General features: G+C 38.6%; 1 protein-coding gene across 6 annotated transcripts in view; it reads left to right on the top strand.

Moving 5' to 3' along the window:
- LOC135110851 (DNA repair endonuclease XPF-like) overlaps positions 1–12,265 on the top strand; it is a 178,520-nt gene that overhangs the window by 123,970 nt on the left and 42,285 nt on the right. For 5 of the 6 annotated variants that reach the window (XM_064023453.1, XM_064023456.1, XM_064023455.1 and 2 more), the window contains 4 exons: positions 416–517; positions 1,406–1,540; positions 7,559–7,798; positions 11,276–11,449. In XM_064023453.1, the coding sequence (XP_063879523.1) occupies positions 416–517; positions 1,406–1,540; positions 7,559–7,798; positions 11,276–11,449 (651 nt within the window). The remainder of the gene's footprint in view (positions 1–415; positions 518–1,405; positions 1,541–7,558; positions 7,799–11,275; positions 11,450–12,265) is intronic. The other variant, XM_064023457.1, reaches the window with a different exon arrangement.

Here is a 12,265-nt window from a genome sequence, read left to right as displayed (position 1 = left end):
TAAGGCATGTGCTAATCTGCATAACCTTAAGATGCAAGGCAGAGCTGCTGCTGGTGATGTGAAAGCAGCAAATAAGTTTTCTAGAGCGTTGGCAAATGTAGACCAAACAATCATAGGAGTACAGGTAAGGATTTTTTTTTTATAAAGAGCTTGCCATGAGTAAATAATATATCAGAGTAGAGCTCTTTGCCTTCTTAAGGAATTGTAAATAGAGGCCATTCTATCACTTCTACATCAGGAGGAACACTATGTACTGAAGAAAACTGTCAAGTGGCTAATGATGTTGGAGAGTGATTATATGTTCAAGGTACTAACTGTGAGCTCAATTACTACATAATATTCACAATGTGATATTGCAAAGGCTACCATAATTCTCCAAATTACAGAGATGAACTTGATAATTAAATCTTTTCAGACCAACAATGATCCCTTCAAGATGACTCGACTTCTAGAAGAAGTACAACCCAAATACATCATCATGTATGACTCAGATTTGAGTTTCATTCGACAGTTGGAGGTAAAACAAATGATTAAATAATTTGTTAATCTATCCATCCATCTGGCAGATGGATGGATAGATTGGTAATCCCACACAGGGTGGCCCAGAGAAAGTACCACACTCTTGCACATGTATCATTGACATTCTTAGCCCTCTCTCTCTCTCTCTCTCTCTCTCTCTCTCTCTCTCTCTCTCCTCTCTCTCTCTCTCTCTCTCTCTCTCTCTCTCTCTCTCTCTCTCTCTCTCTCTCTCTCTCTCGAAATTCTTAATTACTTTGAGGCATTGAACAAGACAAGGTTTCCCTTCCTCCATTCAGAAATTCTAGAAAGATCAGAAATTAGGCACTCCTTAATTTCTACATGAGTGTTATTCAGTTGAACTTCTGGCAACTGACTCTTAGAGATAGACAGTAGAGTTATAGGCTTAAAATAAAGCTGAGATCATTTGCAGCATCATTGTTACCAGGTTTAGGAGAATAGTGGTCATCTGTTGCTGTAAAGATTGAAACTAGATATTTAATGCAGGCAACACATCAGGCACATTAGGTACTAGATTGTAGACCACAACTAGGTCTTGGGAAGGAGTGACAGTGGACAGATCCTAGGGATATCCCTCATATAAGAATATAAGAAAATAAGGGAATCTGCAAGAAGCCATTAGGATTACACATAGTAGTCCCTATGTGAAACCAACCTGTTTTCACCTATCACCCTTATCTATAAATTTGTTTAATCTTTTAAAGCCTTAATGACTCAGCACTAGCACCATGATTACTGAGCCTATTCATTCATTTACCACTTTATTTGGTATTGTACTTATATTTTACTTCATTTATGCAGTCTTTTATGATATTTGTTGAGTGTCTTGCAGTGAATATTTTACAATATAGATGCAATTTTGTTGTAGGTATGGCAGGCACGTCACGTGGAGCGTGTGCGGGTGTACCTCCTTCTCTACAAGGGCACTACTGAGGAGCAGATATACCTCACCAACGTCAAGAGAGAGAAAGATGCTTTTGAGTACCTTATTAAGGAGAAAGTGGTAAGGCCAGAACAATAGTTAACTCAGAACTGATATAGTACATGTGAAATTATTTGTAATTTTATTTTCACTCCATGTATTCTTTCTCTCCATGTATGTTCATTCACTCTTCTCTATGACTAGTCCATATATCTGGTTCAGTAGAGTCAGTCACTTACAGTTTGTTACAGTCATCTATGTGACTTGGTGCAGGGCCTAATATGGGTTACAAGGTCCTCTTTTGACTCTTGCATCCTCTACACACACAATCATAACACCAGGTTACACAAATGAGGTTGCCAGCCTGTTTCATCCACCCTCAGACAAGGTAATATTACACCAACTGCCAAACCACTTCAACAGCTGGGAAAGAATCAACAGCCACATTCCAGGAAGGGACAATCACAACAAGTGACAAACACATATAAAGGTTATATAGTGTTCTACAGAATACCATCCTCATGAACTACAAGACAATATCCACCCACTTCTGTAGAACACTATCTCCCTCTGCTGTGCAATATCACATCCAACTCCCCAGACGACAAGCTCTGGCTCCTTTCTGAAATGATACAAGCCCGGGTAAGAAAGATAAATTACTGCACAGCAGTGTACAATGATCCTCTACTTGCAGACTCTATAATGGAGCCATGCATCTCAGTAGCATATAATAAATACAATATACACAAACAAGTGGCCCACAGAACAAACAGGAGTGTCCCTGACCACTCACTGACACCAAGTACTTGACTCATGAGGAGACGAGGAGTCATGTTGTAATGTACACTAGAGTGCCTTGCAAGGAAATCCACTCACAGGCAGATAGATGAAGACACCTAATACTACACATATAAGCAGAGGCGTACTGCAGTAATTTACTCAAATACCCCTCATGCACATCAGTCTGGATGCTTAGAAAACGTGCATTGCTCAGATATGGCATAGGCCCATGAGTGGTAACTTATCTAATTTCTAATATAGTAATTTCTAATATAGTAATATAATTCTCTCTCTCTCTCTCTCTCTCTCTCTCTCTCTCTCTCTCTCTCTCTCTCTCTCTCTCTCTCTCTCTCTCTCTCTCTCTCTCTCTCTCTCTCTCTCTCTCTCTCTCTCTCTCTCTCTCTCTCTCTCTCTCTCTCTCTGGAATCAAGAGGAAGATAGGAGATATGGAAGATAAGGGAAGGACCATAAGGGGGAGAAACTGTGATGTAAGGCTCAGCTAATGAGACTCTCATTCTGGATAGAGAGTGGGGCATGTTGTAGCTCATTTAAGTGATTGATGAGAACTTGACTTCTGGCATCTAGCCAAAACATCTCCAATAATTTTGCTTCTTCTTTCCCTTCTTTATTTCAGCTAGATGACACCACTGCTATCACATCTATCTCTAAAACTGAACTCTTCACTCAAACCTTTGCTAAAAACTCTACCTTGGATGATTCAGGGCTTGTTCCTCCCTCTCCTTCACCCCTCTGACTGCTTCATGCTAGCTATTAAAATTCTTTGCAATGATGTTTTCCATGCTCTTGCTGACCTAAACCCTTGGACTGCTTATGGGCCTGATGGGGTCCCTCATGTTGTTCTCCGAAACTGTGCCTCCATGCTTGCACCTTGGCTAGTCAAACTCTTTCAACTTTGTCAGCATCTACCTTTCCTTCTTGCTGGAAGTTTGCCTACATTCTGCCTGCTCCTAAAAAGGGTGACTGTTCTAATCTCTCAAACTACCATCCTATTGCTCTAATTTAATTTAGGTAGGTTTAATTTAATTTGATTTAATTTAGATAGGTTTAATTGTTTTTAATCTATCCTCAACAGGAAGATTCTTAAATATCTCTCACTTCACAACCTGTCTGATCACCAGTACGGGTTCCGTCAAGGCCAATCTACTGTGATCTGGCTTTCCTTGCTGAGTCTTGGTCATCCTCTTTTAGAGATTTTGGTGAAACTTTTGCTGTTGATAGAGTCTGGCACAAAGCTTTGATTTCCAAACTACCCTCCTATGGCTTCTATCCTTCTCTCTGTAATTTCATCTCATGTTCCCTTTCTGACTGTTCTATTGCTGCGGTGGTAGATGGTCATTGTTCTTATCCTAAATCTATTGACGGTGGTGTTCCTCGGGTTTCTGTCCCGTCAGCCACTCTTCTTATTATTCATCAATGATCTAAACCAAACTTCTTGTCCTATCCACTCCTATGCTGATGATACCACCCTGCACTTTTCCACATCTTTTCTTAGATGTCCAACCCTTTGGGAAATAAACGGTTCACACAAGGAGTCCATAGAACACCTGACTTCTGATCTCTCTAAAATTTCTGATTGAGACAGAGCAAACTTGGTATTGTTCACTGCCTCAAAAACTCAATTCCTCCATTTAGCAACTTGGCACAACTTTCCAGACAACTATCCCCTCTTCTTCAGTGACACTCAACTGTCCACCTCTTCTACACTTGGCCTGTCCTTTTCTTATAATCTAAACTGGAAACTTTACATCTCATCTCTAGCTAAAACAGCTTCTATGAAGTTCAGCATTCTGAGATGTCTCTGCAAATTTTCCTCACCACACCCAGCTGCTATTTCAGTACAAGGGCCTTATCCGTCCATGTATGGAGTATGCTTCACATGTCTGGGGGGTTCCACTCATACTGCTCTTTAGACAGGGTGGAATCAAAAGCTTTTTGTTTTATGAACTCCTCTCTAACTGATTGTCTCCAACCTCTTTCTCATCTCTGCAATGTTGCACCTCTAGCTATCTTCTACCGTTATTTTCATGCTAACTGCTCTTCTGATCTTGTTAACTGCATGCCTCCCATCCTCCCGTGGCCTCACTGCACAAGACTTTCTTCTTTTTCTCATGTCTATTCTGTCCACCTCTCTAATGCGAGACTTAACCAGTATTCTCATTCATTCCTTTTTCTAGTAAACTCTGGAACTCCCTGCCCATTTCTGTATTTTCATCTTCCTATGACTTGAATTCCTTGAAGAGGAAGGTTTAAAGACACTTATCCTTCAATTTTTGACTACTGCCTTGACCCTATTTGGGGACTGGTATCTCAGTGGGATTTTTCTTATTGGATTTTTTGTTGCCCTTGGCTGGTGTCCCTCCTACATAAAAAAAAAAGTTATGGTGGGAGGAGCAATAGAACCTCAAGGACAATATATGGAATCTGTCAAGCCAAATCAGGACAGGATACAGGATCACTTGGCAACAACTAAAATAGAATGTAATTATGACACCTACATAGACATCATCGTATATTATACTGGTGCTTCATGATGCCTGCATAGGCATCATTGTATTGAAAGGGTTAAAGCAACTGGCCCATTTAGCTGTGTCCCGCACAGTCTCCTTGGAAAACACTGCCTACCATGATACGTCTGTGACTGACTAAAGCGTGAGGACATGGCTTGGAGGAGGGGAAGGAATGGGGAGACACCCCATCTTACCCACCTGCCCCACACTTGCATTCATAGCAGGCTGCTAGTGGGCACAATAAAGTATTTACCATATTTGATGGCTCATAAGATGCATGGGCTCATAAGATGCACCCAGTTTTGGCAGGCATTGAAATGAAAAAAAGATAAATGAGTGGATTTAATCTCTGAATATGAAATGAAGAATTTCACCTGACATTTGAAGACTCTCACGTGCATTTAGATCATTATTAGATCCCAATATTTTGCACTTAAAAACTTTAATATTTGCTAGTAGCCAGTGTACCAATCCTGTTGTGAGATGTGAACATGTACCTGGCATATGGCATCAGCAGTGACTGTGAGAGACTACAGGGGTAATAAAGTTTGTTCATAAGAACGTTAAAAGGTAGGTGCAATTTTAATTGTATGAAAGTGTGTCTTACCTAAAGGAGTAATGGCATCACACTGTAAAGAACACAGTGAAGTTTGCCCATGTCGCCGGGTTTGGCGTGTAACTGACTGTGTGTTTGTTTTGGGACATGCAATGCATGGTGTGTGGTCACTTAGGCAAATTCTCCTTGTCTGGTGTCATTCTAAGTGAATTACCAGTAGGTATGACCTATTATATATTGTTACCTTGAAAGAAAGAGTTGTTTTGTGGTGTAGTACCAGTCATCACTTTGTTTACATGTGCAAAGATGTCTGGTGTTTGATTTTAGAGCCTCTGTTGCCATAAACTTACCACCAACCATTGCCTCAGTGCTGAACCTTGGCCTCATAAAACGCAGGCTCATTTCCTGAGACTTTTCTTTGGAGAAGAGGTGCGTCTTATGAGCCATCAAATACGGTACTTTTTGAAAATTCTTGTGACTGGACAAAGGGGCCTGGAGGAATACTGATTATGCTATTGCCAAGAACAATTATTCTATAAACTATGTGAGGCTTAACATTAGGAAACAAAGGGAAAGTGCTGAAATTGAATAGGGAAGAAGACTGCAAGAGCGGGGCAAAGACTCATCACGCAGCAGGCAACCCTACTCTCTCTCTCTCTCTCTCTCTCTCTCTCTCTCTCTCTCTCTCTCTCTCTCTCTCTCTCTCTCTCTCTCTCTCTCTCTCTCTCTCTCTCTCTCTCTCTCTCTCTCTCTCATCTTTCATTCTTCTTTCTTACTTCTTACTTCTCTATGCCCTACGTGACAATACCATGAACATGAAAATTATTAGACTATCTTAACCGGTTATTGATGAAGCAAAAAGCTTTTGATTATACTCTAATATGAAGAGCTGTATTAGTGGAGCTCCCCCACAAATGTGAGAGGCATGCTTCATGCAGGGATAAATATGGCTTTCGTATAGAGTGGAGACAGGTTTACACAATTTTTTCCACCAGGCTTGTTCCAGCCACCTGGAATAGCTGGCAGGTTTCAACTGAAAGCATTCACTCAGTTGAGAGCAGCCAGTGGCTTGCTGCATCAAAACATAAACAGTCGAGATAGAATTGTCCTCTGATGGGTTAATTGTTATAACTGTGATTTTGCTGTGCTTGAAGAAAAAGCAAAAGAAGAAACAGTTATGGACTCATTCCTGCCTAGCAAGAAGAAATTCACAAGTTGTAGTGTTTATTACCATCTCTTGCAAAAACTTACACAGACTATGTTTGATATACATGGGGTCTTTGGGATCCCATATATACCTCTTCTCATGTACCAACTCCAAAAAGGATATTTTGGATGCATGGGTTCAAACAATGTCCATATTGCTGCTCATGACGCCTTCCAGTAGAGTACATACATGGTGGGCTGCTGGCTTCCTTAGTGACAATGTAAACAAACCAGTGCCGCGTGTGTTTTCCAAAATTTTGATAAGATTTAAATATTCAGTGGTTAGTACTGGAACAATTTCCAACAATTTTCCTCCTATTTTGAATTTTATGTTAATAGCTGCTCTCATTTGACCTTGGAAAATTGCTGGGAAGGCAGCTGATTCAGACTGACAGAGCGGTTTCCTTGGCTGGGCTGGCAATTCAGCAAATCCTGGCTACACTTCACTCCTGGCTAAAACTAGCTGCAAATTGCCCCTTATAAACCAAGACCAGTGTCTTGTAAGTTGCTGGATACTGCTAACATGTTTATCTCCGACTCTTTCACTTATTGTAAATGGTACTATTGTCTTAGAATCTGTTGTACACTAATGATGAAACTGTGGTGGCTTAGATGATAGCATATCTGACTACAATGCAGTCTTGGATTCAGATATACAGTTGTCATTTTCTTGGATGACTGGTCTCTTCTAAATTCAGCCAGCCTTAAATAGGTATTGGTCATTGATGACTGAGAAGGTTGATGGGGACAGAAAAGAGAAATGACCACCTAACTGTGTATGCCAATACTCTGGATTGGAAGGTGGCACTGTGCCACCACCTGTGCCCCTTGAGTATTGCATGCTCTAAAACAGTGATGATGTATTTTTATCCATACTTCCTGTTTATTTTACCTTTTAGAAGTTAAAAATTACTTTTTCTCATTTCATTATGCTATCCCTTAATATCACATTGCACATAGATTAACAGCTGTTCTATCAACATTTCATGGATATTAGCATATGTGTACTTCAGACTCTTTTATTTACAGTCAATGGTTATTCCTGAGTACAATGATGGAAAGACTGAGGATCACCCAGACCTTGTCCGTGACTCTCGAAAGGCTGCCGAAATTCTGTCTGATGAAAAAACAGATACAAGAAAAGGAGGGCAAACTGAAACTGAACCAAAAAGTCAACAGAGAATCATTGTTGACATGAGGGAGTTTAGAAGTGAACTCCCTGCTTTGATTCACAAAAGGGGAATAGACATTGATCCTGTGACCATTGAGGTATGTATTGTGAGGCATTTTAACTGAATTTGTATTTCTCTTTGATTTTCTGTTTGGAACAATGAGGACAATAAGGGTATTTTTATGTGTATTCATTACTTCAATTTAGAGAGCCATAAATTTGAAAAAATATGCCTACCTTTGCCAGATTATATAAAACGTAAGGTTGGTCAAATTCATTCCATTCTTTATGTATGATCTCTTTGACAGTATAGCAACAATAATTGTAATAAAATTTTTTCATACAGCAGTGTGAATGAAAAATAATATTATCTGATCGGAATTATAACCATTGATCACTGGAAGAGAGTTTCAGAGTTTGCCAGTAAAAGGGATGAAAGAGTGAAGATACTGATTAACTTGCATTAGTAAAGTGGACAGAATAGGGGTGAGAGTAAGTAGAAAGTCATATGCAGTGAGGCTGTGGGAAAAGGAGAATCATGCAGTCAACAAGTTCAGTACAGCAGTGGTCACAAAAGTAACATGAAAGATAGCAAGAGATGTGGTGAAGAGTGGGGGCTGAAGACAGTCAGTCAGAGGAGAGAGTTTAAGATGAAATGTTTTCATTCCACCTTCTTCAAAAGTGTAGTGTGAGTGGAACACTCCATATATATATATATATATATATATATATATATATATATATATATATATATATATATATATATATATATATATATATATATATATATATATATATGTGAAGTATACTTCATACATGAGGTGAGAAACATTGGAGGATATGACTCAGAACATCTAATTTCATAGAAGCTGTTTTAGTGAGACACAAGATATGAAGTTTCCAGTTTAGAATATTTATAAAGGACAGACCAAGGATGCTCCTTGATGGAGGATGACCTCCCCCTGCGGGAGACCAAGTCCCACAGTGTGGCTTTCTCAGTGAAAATGAGTATATTAGTACAGAGATTCCCAGACTTGACCATAACAGGACCCACAGGGATGATGAGTCCTAGCTGAGGACCCCCAACCAAACAAAAGTTATCATTACTTCCAGATGGATGGACCAACCAGATTCCACTGGACTGGGGACAAGAGTCACGAGATACGAGAGTGACAGTTTGTGTGGCAATGGATCAGAGTTACTACATTGTCATTAATTTGAGAATAAGCATGCGATATATTTTATTATAAATAATGATATAATAAAAATGTTCAGGCTAGCTGCTAGCACACTGAAGTATCAATACTACCAAAACTAGGGCAATAGAGAATTAGATAGATTTTTTTATTGTATATATATATATATATATATATATATATATATATATATATATATATATATATATATATATATATATATATATATATATATATATATATATATATATATATATATATATATATATATATATATATAACCTCAATTACCAAGCTTCTCCCTTTCTGAAGAAGTTGGTTTTTGAACAAAATTTTTAACTCAATTGCTTCGGTTGCCATACCGTAATTTGGTTTTTGAACAAAGTTACTTGATCTCAAATGCTGCAAGATGTAGCAAAAGCTTCCATTTATAGCTAATTTATAGTTTCTATAAATATTTCCTTAATTTTTATATATTTGGAGGAGAGACACAGAGGGTAAAACAGTAATTCAATCTTTGAAATAAGTTAAATGTGATTCCGTTGAAGAAGTTGAAGAATCTTGATGTAAACAAACAAGGTTCGGCACTCAGGAGTAATTCCGAGCCTCCTGTGGCTCTGTCTATGACCCAAAACACCATCACTACTGCACAACTGCATTTCCCTAGTAGCAGCAACATGTCTAAGTGTTATGATCACCTTCATTTTGGCAGTGAGTTGGTTGCTCCTCTCTGTTTCCCTCTGTAAGGCTTCCCACACATGATCAGTGACAAAGAGAGTGCCTGCATGGTGTAAACAATATTTTTGGGTGAGTTCTGTGTCATAAAGTTCATTTGGTATATCCTTTCTGGATAAAAAAAATTCTAAGCTGGAGATATTGTGGAGTGGCCATTTTAGCAGCGAGAGCGTCGGTTACTACCCGCTAAGACATGGTGGATGTTGTCTGAGAATGGACTATTTTTGTTTTTTTAACATTTTGTATTTCGAACAGCATTCAGAAACACATTAAGTTTGAAAACCGGGGTTCCACTGTATATATATATATATATATATATATATATATATATATATATATATATATATATATATATATATATATATATATATATATATATATATATATATATATATATATATTTTTTTTTTTTTTTTTTTTTTTTTCCATGGAGAGTTGAAAAATATTAATTTTCCATTGTGTTGCAAAGCCCCTAGGGCCTTCTCCTGGGCCCCCAGGGATGCATGAACCTCAGTTTAGAGATCTCTGTATTAGGAGGCATGGTTCACACATAAACAATGTCATGATGTGGCACAGTATGCCTAGGCAGTCACTTGGTGGTATGTACATACATGCTGGCAGTCTAAAACCCCAATACTGGTTAAAAATAATAGAAAAATGATTTACTTTTGATAATGTAAACCCAAATCACTGTAGTAACTAATATTACTCATGATATTCTTCCCTTTTCCTATATTTGATTATAATGGAGACTCTTATGACTTCAACAGTGATAGTGAACAACATGGTGACTGGGTGACTAAAAACACAGAAGGGAATGGACTGTTAAGGGGACAGGATATGTGTGTGCCCCTCAGAGAGAGGATGGGAAAGAATGACCATGTCACCTCAGGAATAGAGACAGAATGAAAGCAGACTGAGAAAAGAACTCTGCAAGGGAAGAACTAGGAGAAACTATTGGAAAAGCTAATGTGGAATATCTTTGAAAAATCTTTAAAAAAAAACTGACTGGGAACTTGAAGAAAGTGGGTGATTTATTTATTTTTTCCACTTTTCTCCCTTAGTGTATAGTATCAGTAGGCAATTCTGCTGCACCACTTTTATTCAAAGACTTTGGTGGTTGTTTATTACATTTTAGAGTCCTGGATGACTGACTCCACCTGTAGTGGTGCAGGCAGATTTTTAGTGGCAATGCTGATGACCAGGGAATTCCCAAGAGAGCCGACACCCAAACAGATTTTGTAGTTTAAAAGGACTATAGTTGTTTGTAGTTACCAGTAGGTCTAGTAATTCTTTGAGGATAATTCATAATTTCATTTATTAAACAAAATAGCTGAATTATCAAAATTATAAACTTTACATTGTATCTTTTTCTGTGGGATGATGAAATGGGTTATTTGCATTTATCATCCTCTCACAAAGTCTCATCCAACTTGTGCCTCCCTTAGGAATACTGAATGTCTTCCTTAGGAGTGTATGCCCCATTTTGTAAACCACCACTTAAGAGTATCACCAGCTGCAATATCTCCCATTTCATAGTGTGTCACTACTATGTGCATTGCTCTGTAAGAAACATTGGCAGATAAACAGTTGTATGTATCAGTACAACAAAGCACGCATTAAAAATATATATTATTTTTCCAGGTAGGGGACTATATCTTATCTCCAGAGATTTGTGTTGAGAGGAAAAGCCTGAGTGACCTAATTGGTTCCTTGAATTCTGGGCGCCTCTTCAACCAGGCCCAGGCCATGACCCGCTACTACAAGCGTCCTGTCTTACTTGTTGAATTTGACCAAAATAAACCGTTTTACTTACAGGTAAGCTGTAAAACAAATGAAGTAAGATAGTGAATAGAAAAGATTTTTAACAGTTTATACATGTTTGATACTGATTGTAAGGAAAGGTGAGTTATTGAAGAATAAAGTTATTTAGTTAAATTTGCAGATTTATTTAATTGTACTTAGTATTGGAAATAGCATATAGTTAAAGTGACTCAAACCTTTTTCCAGCATCTTATTGTTAAAGTAGTTGTAAAAAGATGTAAAGAAAAATTATTTTATCACTCTTGAATGTGCAAGTGTTAGGAGGGGGTTCACCAAAAAAAAAAAAAGGCAGGTACTGTCTAGGGATTGAACCTGAGACCTTCCACTTGCCTGGTGGATGTGGTAACCGTTACACCACAGTTGCCTTCTGGTGACAACCCTCACATCTCCCTGCTAAGGCCACCCCCTTGCCATGCATGGCTATTGAGGCCAGTCCAGGGAATGTGAATCGGCATGCTGGATCCTACTCACTGCGCCATGTTAGAGTAGGGGGTTCACCAGAAAAAGGCACGCACCACCTGGGGATTGAACCTAGGATATTCCACATGCCGGGCAGATGTTCTAACTGTCATACCATGGTTGCCTCTTGGTGACATCCCTCATAGGAAGGAAGTATTTATATTGCTTTTCTCAGTAAATAAATATCCTATAAAATCAAGCAAGTTATAGTAAAGTATTACTTCCATTAATATGTCTGCCTACCTCTGAGGAGAAATCTTACACTATTTGATGATGGCTGGAGCTAGTCAGAAGTAACAGATAGGATTCCTGTCACTGCTGTGGCAGGTTATGGAATGGACAGGAGGTTGA

This window comes from Scylla paramamosain, chromosome 21, assembly GCF_035594125.1.
Source record: "Scylla paramamosain isolate STU-SP2022 chromosome 21, ASM3559412v1, whole genome shotgun sequence".
Classification (NCBI taxonomy): domain Eukaryota; kingdom Metazoa; phylum Arthropoda; class Malacostraca; order Decapoda; family Portunidae; genus Scylla; species Scylla paramamosain.
This window is presented reverse-complemented; position numbering and strand designations above follow the sequence as displayed.